The sequence below is a fragment of the Dermacentor variabilis genome, chromosome 5, assembly GCF_050947875.1.
Source record: "Dermacentor variabilis isolate Ectoservices chromosome 5, ASM5094787v1, whole genome shotgun sequence".
Classification (NCBI taxonomy): domain Eukaryota; kingdom Metazoa; phylum Arthropoda; class Arachnida; order Ixodida; family Ixodidae; genus Dermacentor; species Dermacentor variabilis.
The window spans coordinates 173999807-174018551 of record NC_134572.1 but is presented as its reverse complement, the minus strand read 5'-3'; the positions used below and the strand labels follow the sequence as shown (position 1 = coordinate 174018551).

The following is an 18745-nucleotide window of genomic DNA, read 5'->3' as shown; positions in this document are numbered from 1 at the left end:
CGTCCGAAGCTCTGCCAGGCGAAAATTCACTCGGCCAGAGAAAACCAAACGCGCACCGAAGTGCCCCGCGCGGTGGTCGGGGCCACACGAGAAAAACGCATGCGCTCTGGCAGCCCGCGGGTAGGGGAGCGAGAACAAAGAAATTGAAGAGGCTCAATGTGTCCTCGTCATTAAAAGTCAAAGTAGAAAAAATAAATAAGAACGTAGTTACCTTGGCTGGCTTTAGTGTCTTCACTGGATGATTTGGCGCAGGTGAAAAAAATTTTGATATTTTTTATGCGACATGACGGCGCGAATGAACCACCACAACGCTTCGTTCATCGGGCCTTGCTGCGGGCTTTGTCAACTTGTCTGATATTTTGTTTATTTAGCTTGTCTCGTTGTATGGCCCGATGTACGACTTTGAAAAGTCAATGCACGTTTGGCGTCAAATATTTATGGGAGCATTAAACTTACATAGTTTCGCAATTGAAAATCTAAAGCACAGGTTTGGAAATGTCAATGCACCTTTCACATCAAAAGTTTGAGAACATTATACCCATAAAGTTTCGGAATTGACATCCACGCGCTCCGTAAATTCTATGATAGAGTGTAGTTTCCGCGGCCTCCGCGAGATGCCGCGGCGAGCCCGTTCGCCATCAAAACGTCCTTGAAACTTTGTGCTCGAATGGGGCTGCTTGCGTTATGCGACTCCCGGTGCATGGGCGTTGCCGCGAAATCCAGCCCGAGTTCGCAATTTTCGCGGTGAAATGGCTTTTCGAGCGTGAAAAAGATGTTCTAGACGAAATCCAGAATGATTTCCGGCGCCGGAGGTTGCTTTGGTCGGCGGTGCATGGACAGCACAAAAATATTTCGGGGTGGGGGGGGGGGTCTGAAGCCCCATAAGCCCCCCCCCCCTGGCTACGCCCCTGGTGCGAAGAGAAGTGAAGCGCAGTCGAGGACGGCAGAAAACTGGGTGGAGTGATGAAATTAGGAATTTTGTGGGCGCGAGTTGGAATCAGTTGGTGCAGGCCATAGGTAATTGGAGATCTCCGTGAGAGGCTTTCGTCCTGCTGTGAACATGGATGGGCTGATGTTGATGATGAGGCAACGAATGCTAATCACATTAATCAACTTGTTTGTTAGTGTGCACTCTGTCCTGTCACATTCTTTCTTCCTTCAGTGTTTTCTGCATTGAAAAGTACTTTTCGCTGTCTGAAGTAAATGAGTAACTCTTTTTAAAAGTGCAATTCACAGTATTCCAGGAACTCGCATAAAAGAAACAGGTGATATAAAAAGCATTTTGAAGGCAGAATGCCATGTCCATAAATGTATACACAACATGCGAAAGCACCTCACAAGGTGCATGCAGTTTCTTTTTTTCTTCTTCTATATAACAGCCACCTCAGCCAAGATATGGCATTAATAGGAATGAAAACAGGACACCAACGAAAGTGGGGTTGTCTAAAAATTCTTAAACATTTCGGCTTCCACACGGAACCCTTGTTCACCGAGCTGAGAGGCATAAAACCTTCAGCTTAAATATGCGTCAATAATCACTTCAGGCATCTTGTGTATGTTATTCCTGTTATGCTGTTACTTCCCGACCAGACGAGATTTCATCAAACTCTTGATTTCGTATGGCATCCTACTTTGGAAGCTGAGTAAACCATGGTCCAGGTGAGAAAGGTGCACAATTTTAATGCCTCTTAAGTTTTCGCTCAGGAGTACTTGGCTTTAAAAAAGGTGTTCACATATGTGGACACTGCACGGTAGCCAAGAACTCAATGTTTTATCGATTAGTTGGACATTCACTTCACTTATGCACAATCATGAGCCCTATTTTCCTATACGTAAATCATCACATATGTACGTGTCGGTCATAGGTAGGGAGCGAAACAGACTGGAAAGGCAACAGCGTGAAGCTTTCCATGTTTAAGAAAATTGGGCACAGAAATGTGTGCAAGTGAACTTCCTGCCCAACTCATAAAGAGTTTCAGTTCCTGAACCAGAGTGAAGCTATCTTGCTGAGCATGTGCTCGTTGCCGTCCAGTGTTCTTTTCTTGCATGTTTTTTGCACATGCACAGCCAAGATCCCTGGGACATTTTCATGCAATAGCATTGTAAGACCTGTGTTTGTGCTGTCTGCTCCTACTTGTGATGACGTCTCCGCATCCTGGACCTTCATACCCTCACTACGCGCCAACTCGCCCACCAGAACCACCTGACTCGTCTCCTAGTCAATTTATTTCCATACAGAATGAAGATATAAGTGAAGTCATTCCGCTCGACAGATTCCAGCAGGATTTCCTTGTGTGTACTGATGTAAATCTTCAATAACAAATGTACTTGGTGTTACACAAAATGATATCACAGCAAAACAAGCACCCAACGAAAAATGTTACAGCGATGTTTCACTTGGTGAACGCAGGTGACGCACAAGCGTACGAGTACTATAGTGCACACACTACTGGCCCTCAATGCGGCCAGATGCCTACACTGTCCGCAATGCAGATCGTATTCAAGAGGGGGCTCGCACGTCCTAGCTATAAGCAGCAGCTGTCGGAGTAGAAGGCCCCGTTGCAAACATTCGCTTGCTATCTAACTAGCATGTTTGTCAGCGCACACAGGCAAACATGAACATTTCACACTAGATGACCGCGACACTCACTGTCGAAAGGCTGGCTTGAGGAATCATGGCAGCAGCAGCGAGGGAAGCAAGCTTAGTGCTGTCTATCGCTTCAACGCAAACTGAGCAGTGAGAACACAGTGCATGCAATGCTACAAGCTGTCGACCTACCTACACTGTGCCCCCAAAGCAAATCGCTTTCAAGAGAAAGACCGTGCAACCACACCGTGGGACAGTATGGTGGTAATGACAGGGTAGTACCGTTCAGTACTGCATAGCAGCAGGGTGGTAAGGGGAGCATTCTCGCATTCTTCTCTTGCGATAGCTAGCGCTTTGAGACACTGCCAAAGAGACGCTGCACCTCTAGTTGCAGTGCCTGTGATCACAGGCGGTGGCACGCATTGCACAGGGTTCCATAAGCGTTGCTTGAGGAAGTGGCACTCGAAGTACCAGTTGGCTTCCGTGTGCGGGTAAGGCACAGTGGTAAGGGGGAGCACCACCCATAACAGAGTGCAATATAGTGCTGCAAATAACCACCTCCCAGTGCATGCTCAACGTATTATTTAATAGTATGCGGGGTAGGTTCAGAAATTTTTTCATTTTCCATTAATAGCAAACATTCCAGCAGCGCAATTTCAGGCATATGAGTGCCAGACGTTGTGTTCCACGCCTTTGCTTAAATTAGGTTAGAGAGTATGAAGGATGCTCAGCGAGTTTATCCTCACATTTCTGCATTGTCGTTGCCCCTAGTGCTAATTAAATGTGCAGACAAACCGGGGCCAGCACGGAGGCCCAGGCGCCTTCCTCGTTCGCTGGCTTCAGACAAACACCGCCGATTTCACGAGCTGGCCAGTTACGCTTGCGCGTAAAACGTACCCTGCAGAAACAGCTAACTTGCACTCCCCAATGTGCGAGTCACAGGCGTAGGGAGCAGCACAAGTAGGGCGGGTATCATTTAAATGACTAATACTGCTGATACTCGACCCACCATATTTGTGGTCAAGTGACCACTATCGCCCATCATGCCAGTCTTCCTCTTCCGCATCGCCCCCTCCCCACTTTTTTCTTAAGCAGCCACTGATTTCCACAGCCTCAGGCACTGATCTATTTCTTCACTAGACCCGCGGTCGTCTTCAAGAACGACGCGACGCGCTGTCAACGCGGTGCATTCCACCTTACTGGAGTTGAACCGATTAACGTTCAGTGCGTGAAATTTATTTTTATAAATACCACAAGTTTATTTTTATATATACCACATATTTTACACGAAGTCGGGGGCAATCTGGGCTTTACGTCTCGTCTTCCTCTTCACTGATGTCTCGAGGCTCGCTTGAATTATCCATCGGTGCTGCGACAGGAGAGAAGGGAAACACGTTGAAAACACGGTGCACCATAGAGTTTCATACATTACGGTGCACCATCAACGAGGTCTACTCACTGCTTAGGATGCTACCAACTCGCAGGTCAATGAACTCGGAATTCGTCGGCCCCTCGTCGTTTTCAACTTCAGCCTTGCTACCCTGGAAAGTAAAAGCAAAGTGTTCAATCCAACACACGCCCCAGCCAGCTGACATTACTACCGTCAAATCAACCGCCGCCAGCTCTTCCTCTTGCATAGGTCGTTCAGCGGTCGTCTCTTCGAACTGCTTATCACGAAGTGCGCTCAGCAGATTCATCTCCTCGACCCTGAGCTTGTTTACTTGGCTCTGAAATTTTTCCATAATTTGCAAGATAAGTTTCTCTTCGTCCAATAGATACTGAACAAACTTTAGTTCCGCCATGCTTGTTTTCTTTCTGTCTCGTTTGCTTCTTTTGGTTGCTGCAGTAGCGCGACCAATAAATACTTTAAAACATGAGCAACTGTTTTATTTATTTTTTAATTATATTGAAGTTATTTAATTTCCATGGGTGATGAAATACTATACAAGTGATATTTGAACGTCACATGATCATAAAGCGTGACGTTAGCCATGCCGTAGTAAGAATCAAGATGGCTTTGGCCGCTGGTTGGGCCAATTTCGATTTCGTGTTGTTTTCGCTTGCGTTTGCGTGCACTGGGTTTCAGTTGTGCGATTAAAAATGCCGTCAAATTACACGTTCACTGTTCAACACTTGGAACTTGAAAGATCGGATTACGTGTCGTCAATGTGAAATACAAGCGGCCTTCGTACGATCTTGGCACTGTTGCAAAGGTAAGTGGCCTCGTCTCGCGACTGTGTCTGTCGAAGTCGACGAGCAAAGCACTTCGCAAACTGCAGTTTCCCAGCGTAATCGCGTCTCAGGTTCGTTCATTGACAGAATGTTTTTTTCTTAGCATTCTTTTTTAGTTCATGCTAGCTGAACGTGCCGTGATCACGATTTGGGGATGTCAGTTTCACGGCGTACACTACAGCTAAACGAGACTGCAGTAGATTTCAATGCGGCGGCTTATTACAGTGTTCCAGCATGTTAACGCTGTTACTTATTTTCGCGCATCATTGGCCGGTGGACGACCTCTCATCGCCGTTAACGCGCAACGACAGTATCGATATGTCACATCTTCGTTTGTTGTTTAGCGCTTTCCGCGTTTACAAATGCGATCTTTCTCGCGTCGTGCGCTTGATAAGTGTGGCGAGTGTTTCAAGTTTCGCTTGGCATCCTACCCTCCTTCATTGCCTTGCACAAAACTGCTTTTTTGCTAGTTACCACAGGAAATGTCACCGGCTATCACTTGTTCATTGCCTTTAATTGTGTATCAGCGCGCCATTGCGAGTGCCTGAATTAAAGCTGTAGCGACGGGGTGATTTTGCTGCAGGTGAAGCTGCCCGTATGCCCGCTTCCTTGTTCTGCTGTCCTGGGCCCTGATGAGCTAAAATTGTGTTGGGTCGTGCTTTGTTCACTGTACCTCCATGTCCTACGTTGCCACCCTTTCTACTTCACTCTCGAGTAGTTTTGTGCATTCTTCGCAAGTTTCTCGATGCCCTTTCAAGGTGCTCTGGTTGTTCCAGTTTTGTGCTTGACATGCGCCTTGAAATCTAAATCATTTTTATGTGTTCCCGAGCCATTCTGTGAGCTCAGTCATAGTGGTGTTTAATTATTAGTGTTCGACGTTGTTGTGATTGGGGCCTCAATCGAACCCCACAACACGGCTCTGCGCCGAGATGACGTACCTTGGCTCTCACTTTAGACCCACTAGGCTTCAAAGAAAACATAAGTGCAGAAACAAAAAATGCTGCATTTCGCTATGCCAATTTTTGAAGCAATTTCGTGCTGACAAATTCAGCAATCATGGAGGGAATCCTGCTAAATGAGAGGGGATCTTCTTGGCTTAACAAAATTAACACTAATAACCCTAAAATTTAGGCGGGACCCTCAAACGCAGAATTCAAATTAGCCTGCTCAAACCATCCGCATTGCTATACAACTTTCTCTTTTTGTGTCTAACGGAGAAGTAGTACTCTTGGAGAGTGAGACTCCATTGGAGCAAGCGGCCATTTTTGTGTGACACTCGATTGAGCCACGTCAGAGAACAGTGGTCGGTCTCGAAGATGAACTTTGCTCCATACAAGTAACATGACAATTTCTGGGCGGCCCAAACCAAAAAAGCGCATTCCTTCTCTGAAACGCTGTAGGCTTCCTCTCTTATATTTAGTTTACGGCTGGCATAGAGGATAGGATGCTCCTCGTTATCATCGCCGACCTGACTAAGTACCACGCCCATACCTCTGTCACTTGCGTCGCACTGAACTATAAATTCCTTTGTGTAGTCTGGCGTGCGAAGCACAGGATGAGAAACCAATAGCATTTTCAAACTTTGGAAAGGGTTCTCTTTGTCCTTATCCCAGTGTACACTACTCGGTGCTCCCTTTCGGAGGGCGTCCATTAATGGACTTGCCATTTGCAAGTAATTCGGAATGTACCGTTGATAGTACCCCACAAGTCCCAAGAATGAACAAATGTCTGTTTTCGTGCGCGGCTGAGAAAATTCTCCAATCGTAGCTATTTTCAGCTCGGCCGGCCGTCTCGTGCCCTGGCCGGCAACATGGCCCAGATAAGTAACCTGTGAACACCCAAATCTACACTTTTCCGCTTTTATCGTTAAGCCGGCTTCCCTCAACCATGAGAAGACCTGTTTGAGGTGCGATACGTGTTGTTCCCAGCTGTCCGAAAAAATTGCTACATCACCGAGATATGGCAAGGCGAACTGCTGCAAGACTTTAAGGACAATATCCATTAACTTAGAGAAGCTAAACAGCGCGTTCTTCAGCCCGAAGCTGAGTGCGAGAGGGCGAAAAGTGTCTACAGGTGAGATAAATGCGGCATAGCGGCTGGCACTTTCTGAAAGGGAAACTTGCCAAAACCCCCACACGAGATCTATAGTTGAAATGTATTTAGCAGCGCTAACACTTTCAATTCGTTCCTCAATGTTGGGTATCGGGTACAGCTGGTCCCTAGTGATGGCATTTAACTTCCTGTAGTCAACACATGGACGAGGGTCCTTGTTAGGGGTTTCTACCAGTATTAGCGGTGACGTGTAGTCACTCTCAGCGGGCTTAATAACTCCCAACTCTCGCATGCGCTGTATTTCTGCCTCCATAGTTACTCTCTGTCTTGGAGACACCCTGTAAGGCTTTGATCTTACGGGTTCGGTTGATGTCAGCTCTGTTTCATGCGTTATTAGTTCGGTTCTACCCGGCCGATCGCTGAATCTGTCGAGATATTCCTCTAACACCTCTTTTAGCTCATCTAGCTGCTCGGGTCTTAGAGCGTGCGAGCTTACCGAATATTTTACTACTTATTCTGTGCCGACTTCAGAGTTGGAGGTCGCCCTATGCTCCTTAAACTTGGTACTAGTGCCATCCTGCTCTTTGATGGTATAGTTAACGACTCCGCTCCGCTGTATGTACGGCTTCATCAAATTGCAGTGATATATCCTCACCTCCTTCCTGCGACCGGGCATTTTCAGAGTATAGTTAGTATCTGAAAGTTTATGCAACACTTTAACAGGCCCATGCAAGTGAACTTCAAGCTTGTTCTTTCTGGAAGGTTTGAGGATCATTACCTGGTCTCCGGCCTTAAATGTACGAAGCCTCGCATTCTTGTCGTAATAGAATTTGGCGTCCTTTTGCGTTTCTCCCATGTTCTTTTCGACTAGTTCTTGGGTTGCCCTTAGCCGTTCCAGCAAATCTAGCACGTATTCAACCACTGTTGGACTCTCTCCTCTTTCTTCCCACATCTCTCTTAACATTCTCAGTGGAGAACGGAGTTCTGCTGGCGAGAACCCTGTAGCCTTATGTGGAACCGTTCGCAAAGCAAACAATGTTGCCGGCAGACAGTTCTCCCAGTCCTCCTTGTGCTCTTAACTCGCTTCAGCACGAATGCCACCTCTCTACATTGTTTGACTGAGGGTGATAGACAGAACTGTGTATTAACTTTACCCCGCACTTTTGCAAGAATGTGGAAGTCAGTGCGCTGGTGAATACTGACCCTTGATCCGCCTGAATTTCGGCTGGAAACCCAACTCATGCAAACACTGTCAAAACCGCATCTACTACTTCGTTGGAGCTGAGCTCTTTCAGAGGGATTGCTTCTGAAAACCTTGTACCCGATTTTGTTTTTGGTAGAGGCCCTACCGTGTCTATCACAAGTCGTCTGAAAGGTTCTGTTATTAAGGTCACTAACTTTAGTGGAGTTTTCCATGTCTCTCCTGGTTTACCCGAGTGCTGGTAGGCGTCGCATTACCTTACAAAGTTTTCTACGTCTTTGAAACAGCCAGGCCAGTAGTATTCCATAAGCAATCTTTCCTTTGACTTGTTTATGCCTAGGTAGCCGGACCACCCATTTCCATGACAGAGACTCAAAAGGTCCTCACTGTACTTAGTAGGTACGACTAACTGATCTAAAATCCTACCCTTTCGATCTCTGTAGTGCCGATACAACAATCCTCCTCTCTCATGTATCGTCACGTTGCGCCTAGCAATGCCTTCTTTAGCTGTGTGATGTAGTTTAGCTAAGCTGTCATCCATCTTTTTCTCGGCTGCCAATGACTCTCTGTCCACACGTAAGAGCTTATCAAAGTTCTTTGAGACCGGTGATAATAAAGCCCCTCTCTCGCTTGCAACTGCGTCACCTTGCTCTTCCTGCAGGCTTGAACTTTGACACTCTAGTGCTATGCTCTCATTGACCTGGTCAGCTGGCAGGCTCTCCTCAACTGTTTTTTGGTCCCTCGAGCCTAGCTCGGATTCGGGTATTGAAGTTATCCCCTTTTCTGCTTCCGCTGGAGCAGCTTGTGCATTTTCAGCCGAAAGCGACGCGATCTTACGAGCTTGGCTTCGCATCAATGCCTGTACTACGCCCTCTCCCAATTTAAGCCCTTTGGCACGCAGTATCTGATTCGAAGATTCGAAAAGATGTAAAGGTACTGCAGTGACAAAAATTTGGAAACTGCAGCCTCAGTCTCTAGCTCCTCGAGTGGTCCACTGATTTTGACTTTGGCCATGGGCAGACACACGCTGTGTTCTTCTACAACCTGTTTGATCCATGCTACTTCTCCAGTGAAGTCATCTACCGTCATGTAAGACGGATGGACAATGTCCATCATGGCGGCACTGTCTCTTAGCACTCGGCATGGTTTGCCATTAACTTGCAGGTCGTGAAAATATGGGCTTAAAAGTTCCATATTCTCGTCTTTTTCCTCTACGTAGGAAAAAACTACACTGGGCTTCCTAAGTTTACAGCTATATGTCCCAGTTTGTGGCATTTATAACAGCAAATTGGTCTGAAAGATTCGAATTTTCTTTTCTGCTCCTTTCGTGCGGTTTCATCGTTAAGTTTCTCCTCGCTCTTTTCTGCGGGCTTTTCCTCCATGTCTACAGGCTCCGATCGTCTAATCTGCGAACCCTTTTTGAACGGAAATGGTTTCCGCGGTCCGTTTCGACCGTCCCAATTTCCGTCCTCGGCGTTCAACTTTCTACGCGTTTAGTACTCTTCAGCTCATTCAGCTGCCCTTTCCACAGTGTTTACATTCCCTCTCTCTTGTACCCACAGTTTCACAGCTTGGGGGATGCTTTTGTAAAACTGCTCTAGACACATGCATTCAATGATCATGTCTCTGCTGTCGTACGCTTCAGCGCTTTTCAGCCACTCGACTAGGCTGGCCTTTAAGCCGTATGCAAACTCTGGATACCCCTCGCTATCTTTCTTGCATGTGCTTCTAAACCTTTGCCGAAAAACTTCGGCTGAAAGGCGGTATTTCTTCAGAAGACTGGCCTTGACCTTCGCATAATCATATGCATCTTCCGCACTGAGTCTGGCGATTACCTCTGCAGCCTCACACGGCAACATAGACAGCAACCACTGTGGCCATGTACTTGGACCAAAGTTCATCTTCTTGCAAGTCATTTTAAAATTGCTTAGGAACAAGCCTATGTCGGTCCCGACCTCAAATGGCTTTAATAGCCTGTCGATGCAGTATGATTTTGCCTCACTTGATCATCCCAGAGCCCCTTCACCTCCTTGAGACAACTCCAAATGTTTGATTTCAAGTTCAAGTTGCATTTTTCTTAACTCGCGATCTTTATCGCGTTCCTCTCTCTCTCGTTTTTCTCTGTCCCGTTTTTCTCTTTCTCTTTGCCGTTTCTCTCTCTTCTTTAGAAGTTCCAATCCCATTTCAATTTCTTCCTCACTGGCCTGTTCGGAAATTAGCTCCAATAATTCCGATTTTAGCATTTCCTTGCGTACATCTGGGCCCAGTTCCTCACCAACAATCAACAATTCGTCTGTGAGCAGTTTCTTTAACTCCATGATTGCTGCTTTACTGCCTTAGTCCTGCTCGCTAAATCTAGCTAGGAAAACAACCTACCTAACACTCAACAATCTAGCTTCCCTAGTGTTCTAAACAGAATAACCACAAAATGAAGCCTAGAGAATCAAAGCAAGAACCAAGCACTCACCGCAGACACAGCACCACGTCGCAAAGTCCATCTCACCGCTGTCAGCCAGTTGTTGGGATTGGGGGCTCAATCCCATCGCTCGTAACCCGTTGTCAAGATTGGAGTCCGGCATGAATTAGAAGGTAGCTGGCCCATGCCGTCGTCCAACTTATCCACGCTGAGGACGTTGATGAAGGGAAGGACTGCTTCTCATCGAGAACGAGGAATATGGGCTTATTTACTGTATTTACACGCAGTTCATCAGTCTATATATAGCATGACTGCGAGAGAAAGTATGTCAGTCTAACATGACTGCTTGAGAGAGTGTCAGTCTAACATGACTGCTTGAGAGAGTATCAGTCTAACGTGACTGCGAGAGAAATTTTATCACTCTAACATGACTGCTTGAGAGAGTGTATTGAGCAGCCGCACAACAGCGGTTTATAAACACTCGGTCCTCCCCTCAATTGCAAGGTGACGGAAAACGTTCGTCCAGTCATCGTAAACAAGCCGCCTCTCCGCGGGACAACTTACATACACACACGCGCACACAGGTTCATGGTCCGGAACCGACATCACACGGACTTCGTAGAACTCGGGGCTTACTGCAAGAACGGTGCATGGGAAGGGGTCTTTGTCGACGTTCCCGTGGCGCTTCGCCGCTCGCGGCAGACCAGGGCGGCGGTGACGAGTGCAGGCACAAAGCCTGCTTCGTCGAACTCGGCTGCAGCGACGGAGAGTTGAGGATGCGCGTATTGTTCTCGACACACAGTCGACTCAGTCATGCCGTGGCTAGAGGTTTGCGGCAACGCTCCAGGAAAAGTTGCCACCTGCGGTCGCAACTGGTTGGCAAAACTTGTATGTCAGTGGGCCGTTCTTAACAACGTGCACAGTGTTTCGTGACAGCCTCGCTGACAGTTTTCACTTGCGAGTTCTAGCGACAGTGTTACTAAAATTTATACACTTTTGAACACTTTTACATAGTTCATAAAAGCTACTACCTTTTATTCGTCATTTGATGACGGATTGTGTCAGCCAATCAACAGGTGTATGCTGTGCTTCCTAAGCTTTCGACTTGTTATATTCTCCTAAATGTTTTCATGCAATGGCAAAACTAACTGCTACATATGAATGATGCCAAACCATGTTTTATAATGAGTTGCTATCATTTTTTTAAGGTTTGAGGAGTGTATCTACTGAGTTTGCTTAAATTGTTCACCATAGTTCGACCACCAAAAGCAAGAGTGCGGTGAAACATACTGGTAAGGGGCAACCACTTCAAAACATAAAAGCATAAATAATTGACGTTGTGCACAATAAAGGGTGGACCCATACCCTTGCAATTCACGATTAACTAAAGGATAGGTGACAGAAATTACATGTACAGCACAAATGGTGCAAAGACCGTGTGTATATATATATACATATATATATATGCATGCACACACGCACACATATATATATATATATATATATGTCCAGAGTGCTTCCCCATGTCATGTTGAGCATGTAGACACAAGAGTAAATATGCAGGGATGGGAGGGGAGCGTTTGTTGATTGTTATTTTGCTTTTGGCAGTGGTAGTTACAGACAGTCTGCTTGTGTTGTGGTCTGTGTTTGCATTGTATGCAGCCAAAGTGTTAAAAGCTGTGTGCCCTTTGGTCATGTCTGTTCGATGATTCTTGGTTCATTGTTTAAAACATCTGATTTTCAAATATAAGATGATCACAGTCTCAGCATGGTAGATTGTGTGGTACAGGACGAAGCAGGGACAAGGGACGCGACAAAAAAACGAGGTCCCTTGTCCCTGTTTCGTGCTGTATCACACAATCTGAAATGGAAAACCAACTAGCCCAAACCATCACTCTTCACCGCATGGTACTTTGCAATCAACTCCCAGGTAACTTGATTCTTCCAGCAAATGTTTTGCACAGGGCAAATGGCTCTTGTTCAGTGGCAGAGAGAGATAATCACATATTTAGATGATGGCTTGACACCTCCTTGAAAAAGTAGGTGAAGGGCAAGGAGGTCTGGTTAAGCATAGCTCACTATGGGAGTTTCACATCAAAAGCTTCATAGCAAAAGTAAGTGTCTCTTTAATGTTAACCCAAAACCAGACCTATTCCTCAAGTGATGCCAGTAACTTAGGTCGGTACTTGTCCCAGAATGGCCTTACTTTGTCACATTCCTGAATGAGGTGATGCATGCTTGGAGCAACCTCAATGATGCACACATAGCATTTCATTCTGTGAACGGATTGTGGGCAGTTGAGGCATTCCTGTTGCCACTGTCATAAGGTTATGATGCTGTTTGTCATGTCATATCCCGCTCTGGCCTTGGTTAAAATGATTTGTGTCCCTTGAGATAGGCACATGCACTATTTAAGTGCTGTAGTCCCTCTAGATTCTCCCCCTAGTTTCGCTTAACCCACAAGCTCAGTGGATGGGCACAGGTTTCATTGTGTTAGTGGCTTTGTCGTTGGATGGTGTTCTTGTGTCTACACTCTTTCAATTTCTCTCTTCTGTGAAGCTTCTGTTGAGCACACGCGAATGGTGTGTCTGAAGAGAGTCATAGCAAGAGAACATTTAGGATCCATCAGGTCGGGGTAGCAAAAGCTGAGGTTTCGTCCCGCATGGGCAGGCTTCCTGTAAATTGTTTTGGCAAGACCCTTGTCACTACATTCAATGAGAACATTCAGGAAAGGAATACATTTATTGTTCTCTTATTCTGCTGTAAACTGAATTCTTGGTTGTATATAGTTCAGATGTTCCAAGAGACGAATCATATCAGACTGAAGGTTCACACATAAGGCATTCATTTACTGTGCAGACACCTGCGGCAGAGGTTGCCACGTAACCAGGTCAGTACACTCACCAGCTTCCGATGTCATGTTATTGCAGGTTACAAAGATCAAAAATCCCACTGAAGTGCTGAACACAACAAAACCAAACACTAAGTGTTTCTGCCTGCATATTTCTTGATCAAACACCATGTGTTGCTCAAGCAGAAGCTAAAGGAGGCAGCAGAGGTCATCTACCCTAAATTACGTTCTTGAGGGGAGAGAATGTTTTTTTCTGAAGGTGGCCTTGCACAAATTCACAGCAAATTTGGTTGACTCCAACGTAAACATTGATTTCACATCGGACAACATCATCAGGTGCTCATTGTCGATGAAGCATCTTGCAGTGCTTTCATATAGTGCATAGAGTCCTTCACATTTGAAAACATACGTCCCACAAGTGAACACAGAATGAGATGCAAATAGTTGGATGAGTTGTGTGAGTATGCGAAGTCTACATTGAGCGAGAGTGGCAGACCTGGTTTGGGAACCTTAGGCAATCTGCACTACTGCAGCTGAGCCATAGTGATAGGGGGGGTGGGAGTGGAGGCTCTTCTTTCTCATTTGGTTTAACGTTGAATACCTCTACCACTAGTGTTTGCAGTTCCTTGTCCACTTTCCTGGGAGGATGTCGGTGTTGGTTGGTGCTTGGTGCAAGTTGATGTATCCTGCAAAATGTAAAAACTTTTGGCACTTATTATCATCCCAGACCAGTATTACTGTGCCACTCATTTTCTCAGTTGAAAGCGTGATGACACCCACATTGAGCCAAACACAGCCAAATTCCCTAAACATTATGCCACGATCGCACACATACTCCTCTCATTTCAACGGCAACTAGCTTTTTGAGGTGAATGATTCACGCTTCATATTGCATAGCACAAGGGAGAGCACCTGCACAGATGCCAGTGTCGATTCTGCCACAGACTTGCCACTACCTTTTGCTTACGTTGCTTATAAAAAGAGGAGCCTCTCAGTTTCTCCCATTCATTTGTCGTAACAGCTAGCACTTTGAGCCACTGCACTAGACAGCACCACTTTTGGGATCGGCCCACGTTCCTCAATATTTTCCGTGTACTATAACGGTAAACACTATGCAGCATCTTTGTTGGCGTTGTACCACTGTCAGTATTGGCTTGGGTCATAACAAAACAGGTTGTAGCATTTCTATGTTGGAATGCAAAAAAAAAAAAGACAGTTTTCATGCTGTTGCCATCATACTATCGCCATTGCTTTGCTTTTGTGATCAAACACACACGCTCTCATCACACACGCCATTGTTCGCCTTGCTCACACATTGGTGCCGGTCATTCTCAGATACGTGTACATCAAACAGAAATGGACTGTTGTGACAGTGATTGACTTTCCCTCAGCGCTTTGGAAGATTTACAGCTGCCTTATTTGCAACGATGCCGAGCAAGAGGAAGGCGGAGTCCCATGTATGTTGGGCATGGAGGTCAGTGAGGAAAAAAAAAGAAAAGAAAGATGGGAAAAACACACGCACACACACACACAGGAGGAGGAGGGTGACATAAGTTGGTGAGTAGCAGCAGGCTCTTTACATATATATATATATATATATATATTGTGACGAAGAAGATCGGCAGGCTAAAAAGCCCTGTTGCCATCGCGTGGCTCATACCCAGTTCGTTCGCTGGCTGCGCCCTACCTGCTGTTGCCGTGTTGGTCGCTGCTTCTCTACGACCCGAATAAACCCCCTTCACAATTCGTGGAGCTGCTGGGTACAACCGGAATTCTGGAACTTCGTAACCGGACACTGCAGCCTGTCTTCATTATGCCGGAAGAAGGACCACCGCAACCACAACCCGCTGCCCCAATGACTACCGTGGTCTGCCCCGGTCCGTTGCGTCAACGCGACCCACCCATCTTCAGCGGTACCGAAGACCATGACGTAGAAGACTGGCTCGCTGACTACGACCGGGTGAGCATCCACAACCACTGGGACGACACCAAAAAGCTGAATTACGTATCCTTTTATTTGAGCGGTGTCGCCAGCGTGTGGCACCGCAACCATGAACGTGATCTCACGACGTGGTCAGCCTTCAAAACTAACGTGACGGAGGTATTCGGGCGCCCCGCCGTTCGCAAGCTTCGCGCCGAGCAACGTTTGCGCAGTCATGCGCAACAGTGCGGGGAGACATTTACAAGTTATATAGAAGATGTTGTCGACCTCTGCAACTGCTTTGACGGCACAATGGCTGATGCCGAGAAGATCCGCCATATCTTAAAAGGCATTGAAGACGACGCCTTCCAGATGCTGTTGGCGAAAAATCCGGCGACAGTCTCTGAACTCGTCAGTCTCTTCCAAAGCTTCGACGAACTCCGCAAACAACGCCTAGCCACCCGCCAATCTCCTCCTCAGGTGACTTCAATGTCGAGCTTGGCTGTTTCCCCGGATAACACATCGCTACTGCAACAGATCAACGAGTTCGTCCGTGAAGAGGTGGCTCGTCAGCTTTCTCTGATTCCCCTTACACACGGCCAGTCGAATTCTCCGTTGGCGCCCGCTCTCCACTCTGTCATCAAGGAGCAGGTAGCCGACCACATTCCACCTTCTTTCCAGCAGGCTCCGGTTGCCGCTCCCCTGACGTACGCCGAAGTCGCTTCGAGGCCTGCACCACAGACCTACGGTCCCCTTCGCCCGCCTTTGCGCCCGCCCGTATCCGCTCCAGTCCGGCCACTGGTGCAGTATGCACGACCTCAAGATCATTGGCGTACGGAAGACAATCGCCCGATTTGTTTTTATTGTGGCCATGCTGGACATGTCGCCCGTCACTGTCGCCTCACACCGAACGTCCCCAACAATGTGCGTCCATATGCGCCACGTTTCCAACGCCGCAACTATTCGGACACCTTTGAATCTCCTCCTGTTGTCGACACCGCATTCTCTGCCGCTCGCCGTTCACCTTCTCCTCGCCGCCGCTCGCTTTCCCCCATGCACCGTCGTCGCAGCCCTTTGTGCCAGGAAAACTAAATATCGCAGTTCAGGAGGCGAGAACTGCGGTGCCAGCGAAATGTATGAGGCCTCACACTTCCCCGAAGAACGTTATTGAAGTCGCAATAGAAGGAACATTGACGCTAGCACTTGTCGACACCGGCGCTGCACTTTCAGCGATAGATGCCCGTATTTGCCGCAAGATAGGAAAAGTGACGACGCCGCTTTCTGGACTGTCTCTTCGAACTGCTAACGTGCAGCATGTCGAGCCATCCGGCGCCTGCACTGCTCGTGTCGTAATTCAGGACGTCCTCTATATCATAGAATTCATCTTGTTGCCATCATGTTCACACGACGTCATATTAGGTTGGGACTTTCTCTCCACACATCATGCGATCATTGACTGCGCCCACGCCGAAATCGAGCTGTTTCAGTTTTCGACTGATATTATCACTGACCATAAAAACCATTGCCGCAAAATCTCTGTTTCAGAAGACACCGTTATACCTGCCTGGTCTTCCACCCTTGTCAGTATCTCTTGTGACTATGTAGATGACGGCACAGTACTCTTCGCTCCGTCTGAACTCTTAGTTCGCCGCCGTTCACTACCACTGCCGTTCGCTGTCCTCGAGTTCCAAGCTGGCGCCTCTCTCATGTGCGTCTCAAACCCATCGGCTGAACCATTTACTTTACGCCGCCGTGAAAGCCTTGGCAGAGCAGAGCCACTGACCTCATCTTCAATATTTGACACGATGGATGACTCCACTTCTTTGCTGCTCTTGAGGCATCGCATCCACAGTCACTACCGCGTTCTTTTACGCCAGCTATTGCCAGTGACCTTACGACGACACAGCGCGACAAACTTCTTCGCTTGCTCCAAGGCTTCTCTTCCTCCTTTGATTGCCAAGCAACATCACTCGGCCGCACAATGACTGTTTTGCACACTATCGACACTGGGAGCCATGCACCAATTCGACAGCGTCCCGACCGAGTATCGGCGACTGAAAGACGCGCTATCAATGACCAGGTGAACGATATGCTCAATCGCGGTGTCATCCAGCCTTCTAGTAGTCCTTGGGCATCACCAGTCGCACTAGTTAAAAAGAAAGACAGCACCATACGATTTTGCGTCAATTATCGAAGGCTTAACAAGATTACCCGAAAGGATGCATACCCGTTGCCACGTATTGACGACGCACTTGACTGTTTGCAAGGAGCGGAGTTTTTTTCCTCCTTAGATCTCCGCTCTGGCTACTGGCAGGTGTCCATGGCTGACGCTGACTGTTCTAAAACTGCGTTTGTAACACCAGATGGCTTGTATGAATTCACTGTGATGCCGTTCGGTCTGTGCAATGCGCCCGCCACCTTCGAACGCATGATGCGACGGCATCCTACGTGGCCTGAAGTGGCATACTTGCCTCTGCTACCTCGACGACGTTGTCGTCTTTTCTCCTGATTTTCCAACCCATCTTCGGCGTTTACATCAAGTTTTGACCTGTCTCCGGAATGCTGGTCTCCAGCTTAACTTAAGAAAGTGCCGATTTGCAGCTCGAAAACTGACTATATTAGGCCACGTTGTCTCCAAAGAAGGCATTCTTCCTGATCCTGATAAACTTCGCGCCGTATCCGAATTTCCGAAGCCCACTAACTTGAAAGCACTCCGCAGCTTCATTGGCCTATGCTCCTATTTTCGACGTTTCGTTCGCAATTTTGCTACAGTGATCGCACCACTTAACCAACTTCTTCAAGGCGACAATGAACTTTCTGTTTGGTCGGAAGCCTCTAATAATGCCTTTACAACTCTTTGTCACCTCCTCACGTCTCCCCCAGTCTTGCGCCATTTTGATCCAAGTGCACCTACAGAACTTCACACTGTCGCCAGTGGTGTCGGCCTTGGTGCCGTGCTCGCACAATGCAAGAACACTAATGCCGAATACGTAGTCGCTTATGCTAGTCGTGTCCTCATGAAACCTGAGGCCAATTACTCAGTCACAGAAAAAGAGTGCCTGGCTATCGTATGGGCTCTTCAAAAATTTCGTCCATATCTCTACGGTCGACGCTTTGACGTGGTGACGGATCATCACGCTCTTTGCTGGTTGTCCAACCTAAAAGACCCGTCGGGCCACCTCGCTCGGTGGGCCCTCCGAATTCAGGACTATGATATCCGTGTCGTCTATCGTTCTGGATGCAAACACTCTGACGCCGATGCCCTCTCGCGCTCCCCAGTTACTTCAGACAGCAGCACTTCTACTTATAGACAAGACATCTCACCACTTGACATCCTGGACATGGCATCGGAGCAACGAAAAGACCCATGGATCGTCATGATATTCGACTTTTTGTCTAATCCTCCGGCAACTTCGGCACTTCGAGCGTTACGCCGACAGGCGCAGCATTTCACAATCCGCGACGCACTTTTATACCGCCGCAAC

The 18745-nt window shown here is 47.3% G+C and overlaps 2 protein-coding genes across 2 annotated transcripts in view; one reads left to right on the top strand and one right to left on the bottom strand.

Moving 5' to 3' along the window:
* Window positions 1-3821: 3821 nt before the first annotated feature.
* Window positions 3822-4423, bottom strand: LOC142583344 (uncharacterized). Its single transcript, XM_075693765.1, has 3 exons — window positions 4189-4423; window positions 4047-4128; window positions 3822-3956 (listed from the first exon to the last, which is right to left on the bottom strand). Exons 1-3 carry the CDS (start codon window positions 4387-4389, stop codon window positions 3898-3900), a joined length of 342 nt encoding a protein of 113 aa, XP_075549880.1. The 5' UTR covers window positions 4390-4423; the 3' UTR covers window positions 3822-3897.
* A 383-nt stretch (window positions 4424-4806) lies between these two features.
* The window catches only part of LOC142583713 (ubiquitin carboxyl-terminal hydrolase 8-like), a 93742-nt gene continuing 79803 nt past the window's right edge, over window positions 4807-18745 (top strand). The window contains exon 1 of the mRNA XM_075694201.1: window positions 4807-4890. The gene's annotated coding sequence lies outside the window, so the exon portion shown is untranslated. The remainder of the gene's footprint in view (window positions 4891-18745) is intronic.